The sequence below is a fragment of the Protopterus annectens genome, chromosome 5.part0 (genome assembly GCF_019279795.1).
Source record: "Protopterus annectens isolate FY-2018-M chromosome 5.part0, PAN1.0, whole genome shotgun sequence".
Classification (NCBI taxonomy): Eukaryota; Metazoa; Chordata; order Ceratodontiformes; family Protopteridae; genus Protopterus; species Protopterus annectens.
In genome coordinates, this window is record NC_056735.1 from 93,652,647 (window position 1) to 93,677,047 (window position 24,401).

At 34.9% G+C, this 24,401-nt stretch overlaps 1 protein-coding gene across 1 annotated transcript in view; it reads right to left on the reverse strand.

Moving 5' to 3' along the window:
* Positions 1-558: 558 nt before the first annotated feature.
* LOC122802013 (glutathione S-transferase Mu 6-like) overlaps positions 559-24,401 on the reverse strand; it is a 246,524-nt gene continuing 222,681 nt past the window's right edge. The window contains exon 8 of the mRNA XM_044071759.1: positions 559-999. Within this exon, the coding sequence (XP_043927694.1) occupies positions 904-999 (96 nt within the window). The 3' untranslated portion in view covers positions 559-903. The remainder of the gene's footprint in view (positions 1,000-24,401) is intronic.

Genomic DNA, 24,401 nt, shown 5'->3' on the forward strand with positions numbered 1-24,401 from the left:
AAGCTGTTGGACACATCCTTGTTTACCAGGATCCTTCTGCAGGTACTGCAGGTCAAGCCCACATCAGAATGCTTGTTGGTGTTTAACGTTCTTGAAATAAAAAAAAAAACACTACCAACTGGCTTGTTTGGTGTTTTGTTTTAACATACACACATCAACACGCACACACATGCACACACGCACACACAAGCAGTATGTATAACAAGACATACGCAGCAAGCACTTGCATTTAGTGACAATTAACAAAGGTATGAATAATTACTGAGCACTAGATTTAATGAGAGCCACCAAGTGTTTAGGCGTTAGTCAGGCCGTTAAACATTTTGTTGCTCCTTTCTGTAGAGATGAGCATAAGCAAGATCCCACCAATAATGAGATACTGTATTTCACATTTGATATGTTTAGGTAAGCACCCTGCATATGAGACTTGAATATTGATCAGCAAGAAAGAAGTAAACATTATTTATCTAATAAATAGCTATGCCTCATTTTTTGTTAAGAAAATACATAATGATTTAAAAAATGAAACAAAGTAAGTAAAAACCTAACATGTTATAAAAAAAAAAACACTCCTTTTATTTTACAAGAGGACCTATAGTAAGAGGCTTTACTGTAGACCATGTTGTAGAAGGAGAAGTACAATGGAATTTTTCACAATGATAGAAATTAAGAAGCACTGTATTTACAAGTGCTGTTACAGTCCATTGCTATCATATTAAATACACACTTATTCAACAAGTGCATAAGTCACTGATAATGACAAGGTTGTGGCGTATGTTCATACTGTAAGATTAAAACTATACAATACTTTGTTAAGTTGCATTATAAAAATTATAATTCCAAGCATGACAGTGATATTGGGGTTGTGACACATTGTAGTGATATGTGAAGTTTCATCTTATGTTACATCCTCTTGTTTCCCCACTTGGCCATCCGGTTATTAATCGGACCTTTGTAATAACGACTGGATTTCATGAACTGTGCAATCTTGTCCAGCTTCTGCATTATATAGAAAAAAGGGAAGAACAAATTATGTGAAATAAATAACATGGCAGTATAAGGAAATGTGGAATGCAGATTAACTGATTACAGAGTAAATGATGCAATCACTTTATAAAAATAACAGACAATCCAGTTAAGTCTTCAGCTATTCTTGGAATACTTCCAGAGTATGGGTGTGTGATAACTTCCCATAAACTTACTGAGACACACTCACTGTGCCAATGTAATAAGAGGTGTACATTCCAGACAAGGCTTGTAGCTTTTGGTGACATAATCATACAATTTACATGCCAGTGGAACTATACCTCATTACCTGTGCAAAATTAGCATATCCAGCCTGCAGCACACAAGTATGTATGTAATTACATACCAAATGCTGAACATTGTGTAGTTTGCAAAGGAGAGTATCAGTTCATTCATACATCAAGTATTTCCTTAATAAAGGCAGCAGTGTCATCATCAACAAATTGAGACAATATATGAGAGAAAACAGCAGTTAAGAAGCCAGCACACAGAAGTGATGGGAGTGTTACAATGAGTGTGAAGCGGCAAACATCTACACAATGTTCAGGAAGACACAGTGTTGTCTCATCCACAGGTGTCTGTCCACATTGTCTTAAATTTAACTACAGTTTGCCAGGATATGGAGGGCCATCTCTCCTATGGAGGAGTGACCGATGCCATCATCAGTGCCCCATGTGATGACAAAAATAAACAATAGTCATACTAAAAAGGACAGTGGAAGGATGACACAGGGGAAAAACAGGCATATTCCAACAACTGTGCTTCATTAATTTATGTTGGTGCATCATTGGCCTGTCTAAGTTATGGAACAACCATCCAAAGAGCTTAAGAAACAGGCTGGGATTCTCCATAGAGGAAACCACAAGGATAAGGAAGCAACATCCGAGATGGAATTCCACTGCTGAGGTAGCACTAGGACAAGGGACCTTGAAGTCAGGTTCCAGTCAGGCCTGTGCAGGAGGCAGCAGGGGGGAAACACATATAACTCCAGGATCTGTTCTTTGGGAAATGAAGTGGAGTAACTTAATCAGGAAAGAAACAGAAGTACTGTAGGAGAAGACCGCTGAATTAGGTAGAAGCCTTAGTTAAGCAGCGCACATGTTAACCTTTGTCACTAAACTGTCTGTCCTTAGCAGTGGTGAGGTTTTAGCGAACAGAAAGAGTGTTAGAGCACATGCACAAAAAGCCAGGATTTCCACTTCAGTGGAGACTGTCCTTGTAGGGAAGGAGACATGTGCAGGCATAGTGGACAATATGTCTGAGAGTGAGACCGTGATCCTAACAGGATTAAACCTGTCATCAGCAGGCAGCTACACAGAACATGGTGCAGAAGTACTACCCATTCCCCCCAGAACATCAGAGCAGTTTGTACCATACATTTCACTAGTGGAAACAATATAAGGAAACTAGTGGAAAAGGTGGAAGGGATGGATAATATCAGCATGAGGAAGGCAGAAAGGAGCAAGCCAACAGAGATGAAAAGTAGAGAGTGCCAGTGCCCAAGTCTACGCAAATAAATGCATGACCTGGGAACTCTGTGGGAACATTTTTTTTAATTTCATGACACTTAAAGGAGCATGACATATGGACGGTCATGGCAGGGCTAAAAATTAACCAGGTGACACTACTGAGGGGAGTGACAAGGAGGATACAAATTAAGATGTCAGGAGGGGGTGCAGCCCCCTATATAGGGCAATGGATTAAAGCAAAAGGGCATATGAGTATACAAGGAAGAAAAATGGTTCTTAGGTCCACTATGGAGATTAGAAATGAGAGCAAAATCTACAGAATTATGGTATACACATTCACATTCTCATAAGAATAAAGAAAAAATGCTAAAAATTATTTGGGTTTTATGAAATAATGTTCCATATGCTTCAGAGCTGGCACAATGGTATATCAAGCAAGAAAGATATGGTGATTAGTCTAGATGATAAAAAAACAAGATAAAGTCTTTCTGAAGCTGGGTGATGACCAGCCCCCTCTTCAGTAGTCGCTGTAAATTAAGAGTCATGCTGTAGCTGATAAAGCCCCCCCCCCCACTACGAGTCAGTACATACATCCAACTGGTTAGTAGAAGCTTTTAGGAAGGGATTAAGTATGAAAATCAAACCACAAGTGGGCAAAAAATAAAGAACGTGATCAATAAAAAAGGAAAACCTGAAAGCCCACAATTATAATGGAAAGTGCAGAAAACCGTGGGAACAACCACATGTTGCTCAAGACCTGATATTCAAGTCAGTCAAGGCGAATGTGAATCAAAAGGTGAAAGGTTAATATTGTCAGCTCAAGACAGCGGAATGCATACTTAATGGTTCAAAAATGCATAGAAAAGGTAAGAGATACTAAGAAACATTAATTCTGCTGTACACAACTAGAAACAGTTGCACATCTTGTTGCAGGTTCTGATATGCTTATGACTGAAGGTTTATATAATGAAATACTTAACAATGTGACCATGTTGTTACACTGGAGATTGTGTAAATGTTACAACATCCAGGTAGCTGAGAGGCATTGGAAATATCAACCAGAAAGAATTACTGAAAATGAATAAGAAATAATCACATGGAATCATCCCATGTTACCAAATAAAAAGGTAGAAACAAATGAACAGGATGTTGTAGGTCAAGAGAAAAAGGCAAATATAGATTTAATTATCAAACCTGATACAACCAGTGACTACATTATCTTACAAACTGAAAGACATAAAGTAAAATATCAAGACATGCAAGCAGAAACTAGAGCAATGTAGAATAAAGATATACTGATATGGGAGTAGGAAGAATTAGATTTGTGACACCCGTGCACTGGCCCAGCAATCAAGCAACCTCAATCCTCACCACTAACACCAGTGAGGGGCATCCACATAGGGGAGGATAACAAATACACACAGCAAAGTACAATTTCCCTTAAGACCACACAGAGATCACAGTCAGTCTGGGGCTGGTTTCTCCCTTTCTCTCCAGATCCCCAATAAGACTCCCCACTGGGACAGCTATAGGGTCCAGATGTCAGTCTAGTGGTCAAGCTAAAACCTCCAGCACCCTCTCTGTCCAACCAGTGCTTTGTGTCCCTGCCCAAGTAGCTGGCACATACACACTTTAGGATATGAGTTATATACAAACACACATACACTCCTGGGTAAGACTGGCACAGGTTCTCCAGCTATGCCCCTTCTATCCAGGCTATAAGGCCCTTATCAAAGGGTGTCCAATTATTACTGTGCAATATTATTATCCAAATGTTAAGTGTGACTGAACAGCAAGGCTTATTTGGGGTGGCTTGGACTGTATCACTATATCCATGCAATGCACTCTAGAGCTTAAATTATCTCTACATAAAACAGCCACAGAAAAACATTTGATAATAAATAATAATAACACAAGACAGTACTTCTTACTACACAGTGCTAGTCAAGAGTTCAGAGACTACAGAGAAATGCTTAAAATAATACAGTAGAATAGTTCTGGCATCAATACAGAAAAACATCTAGTCTAATCTTCCTATTTCCTAGCTATATGTAACAGAAACACAGTTCTAAAATAAACTTACATATAGAGCACAGGTAGAGTTCTGGTGAGTTGCATGTTCTGAAGAAAAATACAAAATGATCTGAGTCTCTCTGTCCTTAAATTGACAACCCAGTACTACTGGCTCATTTCAGATTTCATCATTTCTCTCTGGTTCCCACACTAATAGAAACCCAGGGTGTAACAGCCCTTTTGATCTTGCATCTGGTCAGGAAGCTACAGCAATAAAAGACATTATACATATAAATTCTAGCAATTAACTCTGGTCTCAAAACAATAGCAAGAATTCCTTCATCCAAACATCTCGGCTTTGAGATTGAGATAAAAAAATTATACAATGCTTGACTTCTCAGCTTTCCTTCTGCAGAGTGCAATGTGGTTACATTTTTGAAGTTCAACATTTAGCAAAGAGAACAAGCATGTGGCTTACATTAATATTTATAAATGACAGAATTATCCACAAAATTCTATCTGGCTAGGTTGGCAGCCTTCACATATCTTCACAAGATAAATAAAAAAAGGAATTTCCAAGCATATTTAAATATGCTACCAATACAGGTTTACCCATATGAACCACAGAAAGATGAAATTCTGGGTACATAATTTTTGGTTTCTTTGGCAATCGAACTTTTCTGTGTCTTACTATCAGCTGGTATATTTTAGTACAACCAGTAAATTGAAGCAAAAACAGTCATAAATCAGCACTGGACATTTATTATGTTGTTTTGGATTATTAACAGGTATTGTGGGATGCTATATCATTTTGTGTTTCTCATATTCAGAACTTATCTATGCCTTATTATTGGCTGATATGTATTAGTGTAATCAGCAATTTCACCATGATAGTTATTAAGCAGCATTGGGCATTTTAGGCTGATTGCGTTTGCCTTTATTTGGTATATCTTGTTAATATTTCATTGAGGCCTAGCGGCCTGGGTTTCATCTTTATTTCCAGGAGATTCATTGGACACTTCACACCACAAGGATTTTTCCCATTATTGTTATAATATGGTCATGGCATCATTCTTTTTGGGACATGATTTATAACTTTATATTGTTCACCTTCTAATACTCTTTCTGGTTGCCTTTCATGATACATATACATACAGCTATTATGGTTTACAATCAAGGCATTTGCATTTTTTTGAATGCTTTGCTACTAGGGAAAATTATTTTGCCTTATACAGCATTAGAGTTGCCATGTGTTCTTATGAAGTTGGAAAGTTGCTACAGTAAAAGGTTTTGTGTTGCCATGAGTTTTCTGGAGGATATGAAGTCTGAAACTCAAATGTCTGGTCATTCAGTTGACAAATACCTTGTTTAATTACTGCTGCCCTTTACTGCTTGATGTTTTGTGTAAAGCATACCTTTGTTACCACAACTAAACTCTCCTTTATAATGTAACATATTTTTGTATACTGTAATGCCAAGACTTAATATTGTTCTTTTTACTGTACTGTTTGTGACTTATCTCTGCATATATTTGTAACTAAGATTTGGACTTTATTTAGGCCAAGAATTAAACTCTGATGGAACTATTGTGTGCTGTAATTGTCTTTGTATTTGTCATCTTTGCTTCTAAATACACTCCTCTCATAATGTTACACTATTCTCTAATACCCATACTGCTGGCTACTTATGTAATCACCTTGTATGAAAACCAGATGCTTATTGATTATCAGTACCCAAATGGCCATACTATCACACCAGATGTAAAACAGCCCACCTTTAGCCATACTAATCAATATGGGTCCAACTCTAAGCCTTGCTCACTCTTTCAGCATGCAAACCCCAGGCACACAAGTTCTAGAGCCCAACAATATTACAAACTTTTAAACAAACTCCTGAAACTTATCACTATGTATAGCCCTAGTCTTATACTTGGTGGTGACATTCATCCCAACCCTGGCCCATCCACCTCTGATATATATATATATATATATATATATATATATATATATATATATATATATATATATATGGGTCTACCTGAGATGGTCGACAGGCCATATGATCGACACTCAGTTAGTCGACAGTTCATTTGGTCGACAAGCAGATTTACCCCCCTCCCCAATGTTGTGCGACCCTGGAGTTGATATATATAGTTAGCGGGGGTGTGGGGGCAAAGCCCCCCACATAAAATGCTTGTCGACCAAATGAACTATCGACCAAAGGAGTGTCGATCATATGGCCTGTCGACCATGTGAAGTAGACCCATATATCTATCTATATATATATATATATATATATATATATATATATATATATATATATATATATATATATATATATATATATATATATATATATATATATATATATATATATATATGGTTCCCATTCAGAAGCCTGAAACATCATAAGCCTGAAAATCAAAATCCTGAAACCAAAAGCCTGAAAATTCAGAATCCTGAAAACTCAAAATCCTGAAAGCCCAAAATCCTGAAAGCCCAAAATCCTGAAACTCAAAATCCTGAAAACACAAATAATGCTAATATGTCACTATAAAGACACTAATATCTACCAACTGACCCTGACCCTAACCCTAACCCTAAGGTCCATCACTATCGCACACTCACCCGACCCGCGCCCTAACCCTAACTCACTTAAACCACCCCTAACCACAATATTTGTCACTATTGCATACATGCCTAACCTGCGCCCTAACCCTAACTCACTTAAACCGCCCCTAACCCTAACATAAAACCAACCGCACAGTTACCTGATCCCAACGCATGACCTAACACCACAGGGCTAACAATAGCAAAGCCACAATGACATCAGTATGTCTATTTTGTGTTTTCAGGATTTTGAGTTTCAGGATTTTGGGCTTTCAGGATTTTGGGCTTTCAGGATTTTGAGTTTTCAGGATTCTGAATTTTCAGGCTTTTGGTTTCAGGATTTTGATTTTCAGGCTTATGATGTTTCAGGCTTCTGAATGGGAACCATATATATATATATATATATATATATATATATATATATATAGATATATATATATATATATATATATATATATATATATATACCCCCTCTATCTTCCACCTAAGCCAAAAAACTACAATTAGTAGACCTACCAACTCTCTCCTGGCCTGTCATTTCAATATTAGAAGCATCAATAACAAGGTACATAAACTGCATGCACTCCTGGCTGTCCACTTCCCTGAGATTCTCTGTCTATCTGAGACCTGGTTAAAACCTACCACAACTGATAATGAAGTGTTACCACCTGGGTATAACATTCACAGGCTAAACCGTGCTTCCAGGAAGGGGGGTGGGGTAGCTACACTCTATAAATCTGCATTGAATGTGACCCTAGATGTTAATCAACCATCTCAAATTAATAACTCATAAATCTGGCCACTAAATTGCAAATTAACAAAAGTAAATGCATCAACATTATCTGTATGTATATTCCCCCGGGTAATAATATAGCCACACTCAAAGATACCCTACACTGGATTTCATGTCATTACCCTCAAGAAACCCTTTTACTTGGTGACTTTAACATAGACTAGGCCACCTGTTCCTCAGAATCCCCTACCACCCACATCAACCTGCATGCATTTACTCAAATCATAACCACCCCAACCAGGCTAGGTAATCCCAAACATAAAGAAGGCGTACTAGACTGGGTACTTGTAAATACTAACCCCCAACTGTACACTGCTGGTACCTTCCCCGATGATCTGAATGATCACCTTCTTACTTATATAGTTAAGCAAAAAGTCATTATTCCTCATCAATCCTTACTCAGAAAAGTCAGAAACAAAGTAAACGTTGACCCTGTCAAATTCAAACAGGAATTTAACTCCTGTAACTGGTCTATGTTAAAACACCTCCCCTTCGAAGAGACAGTTGCATATTTCAACAATAGATTTCTTGATATCCTTGACTTGCATGCACCTGCCCTTTCTAAGTGAACAAAGGCAAAATCTGCCCCATGGCTGTCTAAAGAATCTATACTAAAAATTTCCAGCAGAAACAAAATCTGGGCTCTATGGCGTTCCACTAAAGACCCCTACAATCATGTTAAATACAAGCAAGCTAGGAATGAGACTAAAAAATACATTCTACAAGACAAAAAACAATACTACTGTAATATACAGAAAGCAAACAAGAACAATCCTCAGATGTTTTGGGTAGGTCTGAATAATCTACTCCATCCTGGAAAAATGTCTACCCCTATCCCCATCACTACCATTGATAAATCTCCTGAGGATGTCTCAGACAGTTTTAACCATTTCTTTACATAGACAATTCAAGCCCTAGCTAGCCTACTACCTCCCAGCTCCCCTGGTCCTGATAGTACCACCCCTATAAACCTACTCTCTTTCAGCTTCCAACCAGTGTCCACATCACTTATCTGTACTTTGCTCAAAAAATTAAAACTCACCACACTCTCAGCTGATCAACTCCCTGCTGCGTACCTTCAAAAATCAGCTGATGCCATAGCCTATCCAGTATCTATACTAATTAACTGCACCATAGCAGAGGCAAAAATTCCCACTATTTGGAAAACATCCTATGTAATCCCACTACATAAAGGAGGTTCCTCCACTGAATTCTCCAATTACAGACTGATAGCTATACTTTCTCCACTAGCTAAGATTATGGAAAAAATGTATTCACAAACAACTCATGAACCACTTAATTCAGAATCACCTCATGGTCGATACCCAACATGGCTTCCGTTCACACCACAGCACAACCATAGCCCTACTAGCGTTCAACAATACCATTAATAATAATCATAACAATAATCAAATATCCTCATCCCACTTCTTGGATCTTTCAAAGGCATTTGACATGGTGGTTCACCAACTTTTGATTCAACCCTGCAATCTTTCTGTCTAAATACCAATGCCATTCTATGGTTTAAATTGGATCTATATCAGAACATCGAAGTATTACTACATCAAATGTTATAATATCAAACCATTTCACTCGAAACACCATAACATCAAACATTCAGAACAGCAAATTTTTTCCCAGGGAAAAGAATTCACTGTTCCAACAAACATACACACAACACAAGCACACCAAAATACATAATCTACATGCATACACTTCACAAAACCCTACACTAAACCATACATACACTACTAGCTATCCATTTACCTTAACCCAACCCTAACTCTAAGGTCCGTAACTACCGCACACTCACCTTACCTGCTCCCTAACCCTAAAGTCCCTATCGCACACTCACTTTATCCTCTCCCTAACCTTAAAGACCCTATCGCACACTCACCTTACCCGCTCCCTAACCCTAAAGTCCCTATCGCACACTCACCTTTCCCGGTCCCTAACCCTAAGGTCCCTATCGCACACTCACCTTCATTCACAAACTTACCTTAACCCGGTCCATAACCTTCATTTCACACTCAAGGAAATAGCGAAGCTGCAGAAATGGCCCACCGAAAACTTTCCTTAGGAAAGTATTCGATATTCTGCAGCTTCGCTATTTTCAGCATTCGATGCAAAGGGTTTGATATTAGAACATTCGGAGTAGTAATACTTCGATGTTCTAATATATACCCATTTAAATCTTACCTCAGTGGGAGGCAGCAGGCTGTCCTCTGGCAGAACAAGCTCTCCAACCTATTGCCTAACCCCCTTGGAGTGCCACAAGGCTCCATATTAGTACCCCTACTGTTTTCCATCTTTATAAGCAACCTATATACAGTCATCCTGAATGTCAGCTGTATCCAATACACTGATGATTTCACCCTGATTTGCTCAGCCACATCTCCCTCAGAATTAAGGTCTGTTACTCAATCCACCTTTAATACTAAAGAAACCTGGCTCTCCGAGCGTCGATTGTTGCTAAATCCCAAAAAAACTAAAACGCTTTCATTCTCTTCAACACAAAGGTCCACACCATTTACCTTCACCATAAATGCAAAAGATGGCACAATAATGTTGGGAGGGTGGCCTAATGGTTAAGGTGTTTGCCTTACAAACACAAGGTGCAGGGTTTGAGTCTCACAAGGGGTAATTGGCTAGGCTTAAAATGGCTCGCAAGGGCAGTTAGCTTAGTACTAACCTATGAATCTATGAACCTATAATCACCCCTGACTCCTCTACAAAGCTGTTAGGAGTAATAATTGATAATAACCTAAAATTTGACCTTCATGTAAACCAAACAATCAAAATCATCAATAAAAAACTAGGGTCACTGTATAGAATAAAAGCCTTCCTAACCCCTCCGGCTATGGTTCCATAGCTCGCTCCCACCTGCTTCCAACACTTTTATATGCATCACCCTTCTCTCTAATCTAAATAAAACTGTACTTAATAGACTCTCAGTCTGTTACAACCACATTGCCAGGTTTGCCACTGGCCTACCTTTTAGAACACACCATTGCATCAACCTTAAACAGCTTGGGTGGCTAAAACTTCCCAGTCTCATCCAATATAACCTTTTGATTACGGCTAATAAAATTCTGTATAATCCAGATAACACACCAGCATTTAAAAATATGATCACTCCCCACAACAATCCAAGACTGCTCCGATCCTCAAACAGACTACAAATTAAAACAATTAAAATTAACAATGTAGCTGGTGACTCCCTCTTTGCAAACTCTGCAGTTAAACCATAGAACCTCATTCCCGCTAACATTAATTTGTTCTCCTCCCTATCCCAGTTCAAAGCTAAACTCAAACAACATCTGGCACTAAACTGGCTTTGCCACTGTAACAAGGCTGGCTAACTCTCACCATGAATGTATATAATCAATGACATTACTGTTATTTTTTCCAACGACTTTTATCAGGGGTAACTCAAACTTGTGATATTGTCTATTTCATGTCTGTTTATGTCATTTGTAAATATCTCATCTCTAATATGTCCTCTTTATTATTACTTATCTGTCTACCTTGGTTATATGCCTTCTTTGTTATTACTTATCTGTCTACCTTGGTAATATGCCTTCTTTGTTATTACTTATCTGGCTACCTTGGTAATATGCCTTCTTTGTTATTACTTACCAGTCTACCTTGGAAATATGCCTTCTTTGTTATTACTTATCTGTCAACCTTGGTAATATGCCTTTTTTGTTATTACTTATCTGTCTACCTTGGTAATATGCCTTTTTTGTTATTACTTATCTGTCTACCTTGGTAATATGCCTTCTTTGTTATGACTTATCTGTCTACCTTGGTAATATGCCTTCTTTGTTATTACTTACCAGTCTACCTTGGAAATATGCCTTCTTTGTTATTACTTATCTGTCAACCTTGGTAATATGCCTTTTTTGTTATTACTTATCTGTCTACCTTGGTAATATGCCTTTTTTGTTATTACTTATCTGTCTACCTTGGTAATATGCCTTCTTTGTTATTACTTATCTGTCTACCTTGGTAATATGCCTTCTTTGTTATCACTTATCTGTCTACCTTGGTAATACGTCTTCTTTGATATTACTTATCTGTCTACCTTGGTAATATACCTTTTTTGTTATTACTTATCTGTCTAACTTGGTAATATGTCTTTTTTTATTACTTATCTGACTGCCTTGGTAATATGTCTTCTTTGTTATTACTTATCTGTCTACCTTGGTAATATCCCTTCTTTGTTATTCCTTATCTGTCTACCTTGGTAATATGCCTTCTTTGTTATTACTTATCTGTCTACCTTGGTAATATGCCATCTTTGTTATTACTTATCTGTCTACCTTGGTAATATGCCTTATTTGTTATTACTTATCTGTCTACCTTGGTAATATGTCCTCTTTATTATTTCTTATCTGTCTAACTTGGTAATATGTCTTTTTTTATTACTTATCTGACTGCCTTGATAATATGCCATTTTTGTTATTACTTATCTGTCTACCTTGGTAATATGCCCTTTTTGATATTACTTATCTGTCTACCTTGGTAATATGCCTTCTTTGTTATTACTTATCTGTCAACCTTGGTAATATGCCTTCTTTGTTATTACTTATCTGTCTACCTTGGTAATATGCCTTCTTTGTTATTACTTATCTGTCTATCTTGGTAATATGCCTTCTTTGTCATTACTTGTCTATCTACCTTGGTAATATGCCTTTCTTGTTATTACTTATGTGTCTACCTTGGTAATATGCCTTCTTTGTTATTACTTATCTGTCTACCTTGGTAATATGGCTTCTTTGTTGTTACTTATCTGTCTTCCTTGGTAATATCCCTTCTTTTTTATTACTTATCTGTCTACCTTGGTAATATGCCTTCTTTGTTATTACTTATCTGTCTACCGTGGTAATATGCCTTCTTTGTTATTACTTATCTGTCTACCTTGGTAATATGCCTTCTTTGTTATTACTTATCTGTCTACCGTGGTAATATGCCTTCTTTGTTATTACTTATCTGTCTACCTTGGTAATATGCCTCCTTTGTTATTACTTATCTGTCAACCTTGGTATTATGCCTTCTTTGTTATTACTTATCCTAATACCTTGGTAATATGCCTTCTTTGTTAATACTTATCTGTCTACCTTGGTAATATCCCTTCTTTGTTATTACTTATCTGTCTACCTTGGTAATATGTCCTCTTTACTATTACTTATCTGTCTAACTTGGTAATATGCCTTCTTTGTTATTACTTATCTGTCTACCTTGGTAATATGCCTTCTTTATTATTACTTATCTGTTTACCTTGGTATTATGCCTTCTTTGTTATTACTTATTTGTCTACCTTGGTTTTATGCTTTCTTTGTTATTACTTATCTGTCTACCTTGGTAATATGCCTTCTTTGTTATTACTTTTCTGTCTACCTTGGTAATATGCCTTCTTTGTTATTACGTATCTGTCTACCTTGGAAATATACCTTCTTAGTTATTACTTATCTGTCTACCTTGGTAATATGCCTTTTTTGTTATTACTTATCTGTCTAACTTGGTAATATGCCTTCTTTGTTATTACTTATCTGTCTACCTTGATAATATGCCATCTTTGTTATTACTTATCTGTCTACCTTGGTATTATGCCTTCTTTGTTATTACTTATCTGTCTACCTTGGTAATATGCCTTCTTTGTTATCACTTATCTGTCTATCTTGGTAATATGTCTACTTTTTTAATACTTATCTGTCTACATTGGTAATATGCCTTCTTTGTTATTACTTGTCTGTCTACCTTGATAATATGCCTTCTTTGTTATTACTTATCTGTCTCCTTGGTAATATGCCTTATTTGTTATTACTTACCTGTCTACCTTGGTAATATGCTTTCTTTGTTATTACTTATCTGTCTACCATGGTAATATACCTTCTTTGTTATTACTTATCTGTCTACCTTGGTAATATGCCTTCTTTATTACTACTTATATGTCTACCTTGGTAATATGCCTTCTTTTTTTAATATTTATTTGTCTACCTTAGTAATATGCCATCTTTGTTATTACTTATCTGTCTACCTTGGTAATATGTCGCCTTTGATATTACTTATCTGTCTACCTTGGTGTTATACCTTCTTTGTTATTTCTTATCTGTCTACCTTGGTATTATGCCTTCTTTCTTATTACTTATCTGTCTACCTTGGTAGTATGCCTTCTTTGTTATTACTTATCTGTCTACCATGGTAATATGTCTTCATTGTTATTACTTATCTGTCTACCTTGGTAATATGCCTTCTTTGTTATTACTTATCTGTCTACCTTGGTAATATGTCCTCTTTACTATTACTTATATGTCTAACTTGGTAATATACCTTCTTTGTTATTATTTATCTATCTACCTTGGTAATATGCCTTCTTTATTACTTATCTTTCTACCTTGGTAATATGCCTTCTTTGTTATTACTTATCTGTCTACCTTGGCAAAATGCCTTCTTTGTTATTACTTATCTGTCTACCTTGGTAATATGCCTTCTTTGTTATTACTTATCTGTTTCCCTTGGTATTATGCCTTCTTTGTTATTACTTATCTGTCTACCATGGTAATATGCCTTATTTGTTACTACTTATCTGTCTACCTTGGTAATATTCCTTCTTTGTTATTACTTATCTGCCTACCTTGGTTTTATGCCTTCTTTGTTATTACTTATCTGTCTACCTTGGTAATATGCCTTCTTTGTTATTACTTATCTGTCTACCTTGGTAATATGCCTTCTTTGTTATTACTTATCTGTCTACATTGGTAATATGCCTTCTTTGTTATTACTTATCTGCCTACCTTGGTATTATGCCTTCTTTGTTAATACTTATCTGTCTATTTTGGTAATATGCCTTCTTTGTTATTTCTTATCTGTCTACCCTGGTAATATGTCTTCTTTGTTATTACTTATCTGTCTACCTTGGTAATATGCCTTCTTTGTTATTACTTATCTGTCTCCTTGGTAATATGCCTTCATTGTTATTACTTACCAGTCTACCTAGGTAATATGGCTTCTTTGATATTACGTATCTGTCTACCATGGTAATATACCTTCTTTATTATTACTTATCTGTCTAGCTTGGTAATATGCCTTCTTTGTTATTACTTATCTGTCTACCTTGGTAATATGCCGTCTTTTTTATTACTTATCTGTCTACCTTGATAATATGCCAGCTTTGTTATTACTTATCTGTCTACCTTGGTATTATGCCTTCTTTGTTATTACTTATCTGTCTACCTTGGTAATATGCCTTCTTTGCTATCACTTATCTGTCTACCTTGGTAATATGTCTTCTTTTTTAATACTTATCTGTCTACATTGGTAATATGCCTTCTTTGTTATTACTTGTCTGTCTACCTTGGTAATATGCCTTCTTTGTTATCACTTATCTGACTACCTTGGTAATATGCCTTCTTTGTTATCAGTTATCTGTCTTCCTTGATAATATGCCTTCTTTGTTATTATGTATTTGTGTACATTGGTAATATGCCTTTTTTGTTATTACTTATCTGTCTACCATGGTAATATGTCCACTTTATTATTACTTATCTGTCTACCTTGATAATATGCCTTCTTTGTAATTACTTATCTGTCTAACTTCGTCATATGCCTTCTTTGTTATTACTTATCTGTCGACCTTGGTAATATGCCTCGTTTGTCATTACTTATCTGCTTACCTTGGTATTATGCCTTCTTTGTTAATACTTATCTGTCGACCTTGGTAATATGCCTCCCTTGTCATTACTTATCTTCTTACCTTGGTATTATGCCTTCTTTATAATTACTTATCTGTCTACATTGGTAATATGCCTTCTTTGTTATTACTTATCCTTCTACCTTGGTAATATGCATTCTTTGTTATTACTTATCTGTCTACCTTGGTAATATGTCTTCTTTGTTATTACTTATCTGTCTACCTTGGTACTATGCCTTCTTTATTATTACTTATCTTTCTGCCTTGGTAATATGCCTTCTTTGTTACTACTTATCTGTCTAGCTTGGTAATATGCCTTCTTTGTTATTACTTATCTGTCTACCTTGGTAATATGCCATCTTTGTTATTACTTATCTGTCTACCTTGGTAATATGCCTTCTTTGTTATAACTTATCTGTCTACCTTGGTAATATGTCATCTTTGATATTACTTATCTGTCTACCTTGGTAATATAGCTTCTTTGTTATTACTTATCTGTCTACCTTGGTAATATGCCTTCTTTGTTATTACTTATCTGTCTACCTTGGTAATATGCCTTATTTGTTATTACTTATCTGTCTACCTTGGTAATATGCCTTCTTTGTTATTACTTATCTGTCTACCTTGGTAATATGCCTTCTTTGTTATTACTTATCTGTCTACCTTGGTAATATGCCTTCTTTGTTATTACTTATCTGTCTACCTTGGTAATATGCCTTCTTTGTTATTACTTATCTGTCTACCTTGGTAATATGCCTTCTTTGTTATTACTTATCTGCCTAACCTGGTAATATGCCTTCTTTGTTATTACTTACGTGTCTACCTTGGTAATATGCCTTCTTTGTTATTACTTATCTGTCTACCTTGGTAATATGCCTTCTTTGTTATTACTTATCTGTCTACCTTGGTAATATGCCTTCTTTGTTATTACTTATCTGTCTACCTTGGTAATATGCCTTCTTTGTTATTACTTATCTGTCTACCTTGGTAATATGCCTTCTTTGTTATTACTTATCTGTCTACCTTGGTAATATGCCTTCTTTGTTATTACTTATCTGTCTAACTTGGTAATAGGCCTTCTTTGTTATTTCTTATCTGTTTACTTTGGTAATATGCCTTCTTTGTTATTACTTATCTGTCTACCTTGGTAATATGCCTTCTTTGTTATTGCTTATCTGTCTACCTTGGTAATATGCCTTCTTTGTTATTACTTATCTGTCTACCTTGGTAATATGCCTTCTTTGTTATTACTTATCTGTCTACCTTGGTAATATGCCTTCTTTGTTATTACTTATCTGTCTACCTTGGTAATATGCCTTCTTTGTTATTACTTATCTGTCTACCTTGGTAATATGCCTTCTTTGTTATTACTTATCCATCTACCTTGGTAATATGCCTTCTTTGTTATTACTTATCTGTCTACCTTGGTAATATGCCTTCTTTGTTATTACTTATCTGTCTACCTTGGTAATATGCCTTCTTTGTTATTACTTATCTGTCTACCTTGGTAATATGCCTTCTTTGTTATTACTTATCTGTCTACCTTGGTAACATGCCTTCTTTGTTATTACTCATCTGTCTACCATGGTAATATGCCTTCTTTGTTATTACTTATCTATCTACCTTGGTAATATGCCTTCTTTGTTATTACTTATCTGTCTACCTTGGTAATATGTATTCTTTGTTATTACTTATCTATCTACCGTGGTAATATGCATTCTTTGTTATTCCGTATCTGTCTACAATGGTACTATGCCTTCTTTGTTATTACTTATCTGTCTACCTTGGTAATATGCCTTCTTTGTTATTACTTGGGTGTCTAACTTGGTAATATGCTTTCTTTGTTATTACTTATCTGTCTACCTTGGTAATATGCCTTCTTTGTTATTACTTATCTGTCTACCTTGGTAATATGCCTTCTTTGTTATTACTTATCTGTCTACCTTGGTAATATGCCTTCTTTGTTATTACTTATCTGTCTACCTTGGTAATATGCCTTCTTTGTTATTACTTATCTGTCTACCTCGGTAATATGCCTTCTTTGTTATTACTTATCTGTCTACCTTGGTAATATGCCTTCTTTGTTATTACTTATCTGTCTACCTTGGTAATATGCCTTCTTTGTTATTACTTATCTGTCTACCTTGGTAATATGCCTTCTTTGTTATTACTTATCTGTCTACCTTGGTAATATGCCTTCTTTGTTATTACTTATCTGTCTACCTTGGTAATATGCCTTCTTTGTTATTACTTATCTGTCTACCTTGGTAATATGCCTTCTTTGTTATTACTTATCTGTCTACCTTGGTAATATGCCTTCTTTGTTATTACTTATCTGTCTACCTTGGTAATATGCCTTCTTTGTTATTACTTATCTGTCTACCTCGGTAATATGCCTTCTTTGTTATTACTTATCTGTCTACCTTGGTAATATGCCTTCTTTGTTATTACTTATCTGTCTACCTTGGTAATATGCCTTCTTTGTTATTACTTATCTGTCTACCTTGGTAATATGCCTTCTTTGTTATTACTTATCTGTCTACCTTGGTAATATGCCTTCTTTGTTATTACTTATCTGTCTACCTTGGTAATATGCCTTCTTTGTTATTACTTATCTGTCTACCTTGGTAACAATTCTTCTTTGTTATTACTTATCTGTCTACCTTGTTAACATGCCTTCTTTGTTATTACTTACCTGTCTACCTTGGTAATATGCCTTCTTTGTTATTACTTATCTGTCTACCTTGGTAATATGCCTTCTTTGTTATTACTTATCTGTCTACCTTGGTAATATGCCTTCTTTGTTATTACTTATCTGTCTACCTTGGTAATATGCCTTCTTTGTTATTACTTATCTGTCTACCTTGGTAATATGCCTTCTTTGTTATTACTTATCTGTCTACCTTGGTAATATGCCTTCTTTGTTATTACTTATCTGTCTACCTTGGTAATATGCCTTCTTTGTTATTACTTATCTGTCTACCTTGGTAATATGCCTTCTTTGTTACTACTTATCTGTCTACCTTGGTAATATGCCTTCTTTGTTATTACTTATCTGTCTAACTTGGTAATATGCCTTCTTTGTTATTACTTATCTGTCTACCTTGGTAATATGCCTTCTTTGTTATTACTTATCTGTCTACCTTGGTAATATGCCTTCTTTGTTATTACTTATCTGTCTACCTTGGTAATATGCCTTCTTTGTTATTACTTATCTGTCTACCTTGGTAATATGCCTTCTTTGTTATTACTTATCTGTCTACCTTGGTAATATGCCTTCTTTCTTATTACTTATCTGTCTACCTTGGTAATATGCCTTCTTTGTTATTACTTATCTGTCTACCTTGGTAATATGCCTTCTTTGTTATTACTTATCTGTCTACCTTGGTAATATGCCTTCTTTGTTATTACTTATCTGTCTACCTTGGTAATATGCCTTCTTTGTTATTACTTATCTGTCTACCTTGGTAATATGCCTTCTTTGTTATTACTTATCTGTCTACCTTGGTAATATGCCTTCTTTGTTATTACTTATCTGTCTACCTTGGTAATATGCCTTCTTTGTTATTACTTATCTGTCTACCTTGGTAATATGCCTTCTTTGTTATTACTTATCTGTCTACCTTGGTAATATGCCTTCTTTGTTATTACTTATCTGTCTACCTTGGTAATATGCCTTCTTTGTTATTACTTATCTGTCTACCTTGGTAATATGCCTTCTTTGTTATTACTTATCTGTCTACCTTGGTAATATGCCTTCTTTGTTATTACTTATCTGTCTACCTTGGTAATATGCCTTCTTTGTTATTACTTATCTGTCTACCTTGGTAATATGCCTTCTTTGTTATTACTTATCTGTCTACCTTGGTAATATGCCTTCTTTGTTATTACTTATCTGTCTACTTGGTAATATGCCTTCTTTGTTATTACTTATCTGTCTACCTTGGTAATATGCCTTCTTTGTTATACTTATCTGTCTACCTTGGTAATATGCCTTCTCTGTTATTACTTATCTGTGTACCTTGGTAATATGCCTTCTTTGTTATTACTTATCTGCCTACCTTGGTAATATACCTTCTTTGTTATTACTTATCTGTGTACCTTGGTAATATGCCTTCTTTGTTATTACTTATCTGTCTACCTTGGTAATATGCCTTCTTTGTTATTACTTATCTGTCTACCTTGGTAATATGCCTTCTTTGTTATTACTTATCTGTCTACCTTGGTAATATGCCTTCTTTGTTATTACTTATCTGTCTACCTTGGTAATATGCCTTCTTTGTTATTACTTATCTGTCTACCTTGGTAATATGCCTTCTTTGTTATTACTTATCTGTCTACCTTGGTAATATGCCTTCTTTGTTATTACTTTTCTAACTACCTTGGTAATATGCCTTCTTTGTTATTACTTATCTGTCTACCTTGGTAATATGCCTTCTTTGTTATTACTTATCTGTCTACCTTGGTAATATGCCTTCTTTGTTATTACTTATCTGTCTACCTTGGTAATATGCCTTCTTTGTTATTACTTATCTGTCTACCTTGGTAATATGCCTTCTTTGTTATTACTTATCTGTCTACCTTGGTAATATGCCTTCTTTGTTATTACTTATCTGTCTACCTTGGTAATATGCCTTCTTTGTTATTACTTATCTGTCTACCTTGGTAATATGCCTTCTTTGTTATTACTTATCTGTCTACCTTGGTAATATGCCTTCTTTGTTATTACTTATCTGTCTACCTTGGTAATATGCCTTCTTTGTTATTACTTATCTGTCTACCTTGGTAATATGCCTTCTTTGTTATTACTTATCTGTCTACCTTGGTAATATGCCTTCTTTGTTATTACTTATCTGTCTACCTTGGTAATATGCCTTCTTTGTTATTACTTATCTGTCTACCTTGGTAATATGCCTTCTTTGTTATTACTTATCTGTCTACCTTGGTAATATGCCTTCTTTGTTATTACTTATCTGTCTACCTTGGTAATATGCCTTCTTTGTTATTACTTATCTGTCTACCTTGGTAATATGCCTTCTTTGTTATTACTTATCTGTCTACCTTGGTAATATCCCTTCTTTGTTATTACTTATCTGTCTACCTTGGTAATATGCCTTCTTTGTTATTACTTATCTGTCTACCTTGGTAATATGCCTTCTTTGTTATTACTTATCTGTCTACCTTGGTAATATGGCTTCTTTGTTATTACTTATCTGTCTACCTTGGTAATATGCCTTCTTTGTTGTTACTTATCTGTCTACCTTGGTAATATCCCTTCTTTTTTATTACTTATCTGACTAACTTGGTAATATGCCTTCTTTTTTATTACTTATCTGTCTACCTTGGTAATATGCCTTTTTTTATTACTTATCTGTCGACCTTGGTTATATGCCTTCTTTGTTATTACCTATCTGTCTACCTTGGTAATATGCCTTTTTTATTACTTATCTGTCGACCTTGGTAATATGCCTTCTTTGTTATTACTTATCTGTCTACCTTGGTAATATGCCTTCTTTGTTATTTCTTATGTGTGCCTTCTTTGTTATCACTTATCTGTCAACCTTGGTAATATGCCTTCTTTGTTGTTTCTTATCTGTCTACCTTGGTAATATGCCTTCATTGTTATCACTTATCTGTCTTCCTTGGTAATATGTCTTCTTTGTTATTACTTATCTGTCTACCTTGGTAATATTCCCTCTTTGTTATTACTTATCTGTTTAACTTGGTAAAATGCCTTCTTTGTTATTACTTATCTGTCTACCTAGGTAATATGCCTTTTTTGTTATCACTTATCTGTCTACATTGGTAATATGCCTTCTTCGTTTTTACTTATCTGTCTACCTTGGTAATATGCCTTCTTTGTTATTACTTATCTGTCTACCTTGGTAATATGCCTTATTTGTTTATTACTTATCTGTCTACGTTGGTAATATGCCTTCTTTGTTATTACTTATCTGTCTACCTTGATAATATGCCTTATTTGTTATTACTTATCTGTCTACCTTTGTATTATGCCTTCTTTGTTATTACTTATCTGTTTACATTGGTAATATGCCTTCATTGTTATCACTTATCTGTCTTCCTTGGTAATATGTCTTCTATGTTATTACTTATCTGTCTACCTTGGTAATATCCCTTCGTTGTTATTACTTATCTGTCTACCTTGTTAATATGCCTTCTTTGTTATCACTAATCTGTCTACCTTGTTAATATGCCTTCTTTGTTTATACTTATCTGTCTACTTTGGTAATATGCCTTTTTTTATTACTTATCTGTCGACCTTGGTAATATGCCTTCTTTGTTATTACTTATCTGTCTACCTTGGTAATATGCCTTCTTTGTTATTACTTATCTGTTTAACTTGGTAAAATGCCTTCTTTGTTATTACTTATCTGTCTACCTTGGTAATATGTCTTCTTTGTTATTAATTATCTGTCTACCTTGGTAATATGTCTTCTTTGTTATTACTTATCTTTCTACCTTGGTAATATGCCATCTTTGTTATCACTTCTCTGTCTACCTTGGTAATATGTCTTCTTTTTTAATACTTATCTGTGTACATTGGTAATATGCCTTCTTTGTTATTACTTGTCTGTCTACCTTGGTAATATGCCTTCTTTGTTATCACTTATCTGTCTACATTGATAATATGCCTTCTTTGTTATTACGTATTTGTGTACCTTGCTAACATGCCTTTTTTGTTATTACTTATCTGTCTTCCATGGTAATATGTCCTCTTTATTATTACTTATCTGTCTAACTTGGTAATACGCCTTCTTTGTTATTACTTATCTTTCGACCTTGGTAATATGCCTCCTTTGTCATTACTTATCTGCTTACCTTGGTATTATGCCTTCTTTGTTATTACTTATCTGTCTACCTTGGCAATATGCCTTCTTTTTTATTACTTATCTGTCTACCTTGGTAATATGCCTTCTTTTTTATTACTTATTTGTTTACCTGGTAATATGCCTTCTTTGTTATTACTTATCTGTCTGCTTTGGTAATATGCCTTCTTTATTATCACTTATCTGTCTACATTGGTAATATGCCTTCTTTGTTATTACTTATCTGTCTGCTTTGGTAATATGCCTTATTTGTTATTACTTATCTGTCTACCTTGGTAATATACCTTCTTTGTTACTACTTATCTGTCTACATTGGAAATATGCCTTCTTTGTTATCACTTATCTGTCTACATTGGTAATATGCCTTCTTTGTTATTACTTATCTGACTACCTTGGTAATATGCCTTCATTGTTATCACTTATTTGTCTTCCTTGGTAATATGTCTTCTTTGTTACTACTTATCTGTCTACCTTGGTAATATGCATTCTTTTTATTACTTATCTGTCGACCTTGTTAATATGCCTTCTTTGTTATTACTTATCTGTCTACTTTGGTAATATGCCTTTTTTTATTACTTATCTGTCGACCTTGATAATATGCCTTCTTTGTTATTACTTATCTGTCTACCTTGGTAATATGCCTTCTTTGTTATTACTTATCTGTTTAACTTGGTAAAATGCCTTCTTTGTTATTACTTATCTGTCTATTAGGTAATATGTCCTCTTTTATATTACTTGTCTGTCTAACTTGGTAATATGCCTTCTTTGTTATTACTTATCTGTCTAACTTGGTAATATGCCTCCTTTGTTATTACTTATCTGTCTACCTTCGTAATATGCATTCTTTGTTATTACTTATCTGTCTACCTTGGTAATATGCCTTCTTTGTTATTAATTATCTGTCTACATTGGTAATATGCCTTCTGTGTTATAACTTATCTGTCTACCTTTGTATTATGCCTTCTTTGCTATTACTTGTTTGTCTACCTTGGTAATATGCCTTCATTGTTATGCCTTATCTGTCTTCCTTGGTAATATGTCTTCTTTGTTATTACTTATCTGTCTATCTTGGTAATATGCCTTCTTTGTTTTTACTTATCTGTCTACCTTGGTAATATGCCTTCTTTGTTATCACTTATGTGTGCCTTTTTTGTTATCACTTATCTGCCTACCTTGTTAATATGCTTTCTTTGTTATTACTTATCTGTCTACCTTAGTAATATGCCTTTTTTTATTTCTTATCTGTCGACCTTGGTAATATGCCTTCTTTGTTATTACTTATCTGTCTACCTTGGTAATATGCCTTCTTTGTTATCACTTATGTGTGCATTCTTTGTTATCACTTATCTGTCTACCTTGGTAATATGCCTTCTTTGTTATTACTTATCTGTCTACCTTGATAATATGCCTTCTTTGTTAATACTTATCTGTTTAACTTGGTAATATGCCTTCTTTGTTATTACTTATCTGTCTACCTAGGTAATACGCCTTCTTTCTTATCACTTATTTGTCTACATTGGTAATATGCCTTCTTTGTTTTTACTTATCTGTCTACCTTGGTAATATGCCTTCTTTGTTATCACTTATGTGTGCATTCTTTGTTATCACTTATCTGTCTACCTTGGTAATATCCCTTCTTTGTTATTACTTATCTGTCTACCTTGGTAATATGCCTTCTTTGTTACTACTTATCCGTCTACCTTGGTAATATCCCTTTTTTGTTATTACTTATCTGTCTACCTTGGTAATATGGCTTCTTTGTTATTACTTATCTGTCTACCTTGGTAATATGCCTTCTTTGTTGTTACTTATCTGTCTACCTTGGTAATATCCCTTCTTTTTTATTACTTATCTGACTAACTTGGTAATATGCCTTCTTTTTTATTACTTATCTGTCTACCTTGGTAATATGCCTTTTTTTATTACTTATCTGTCGACCTTGGTTAT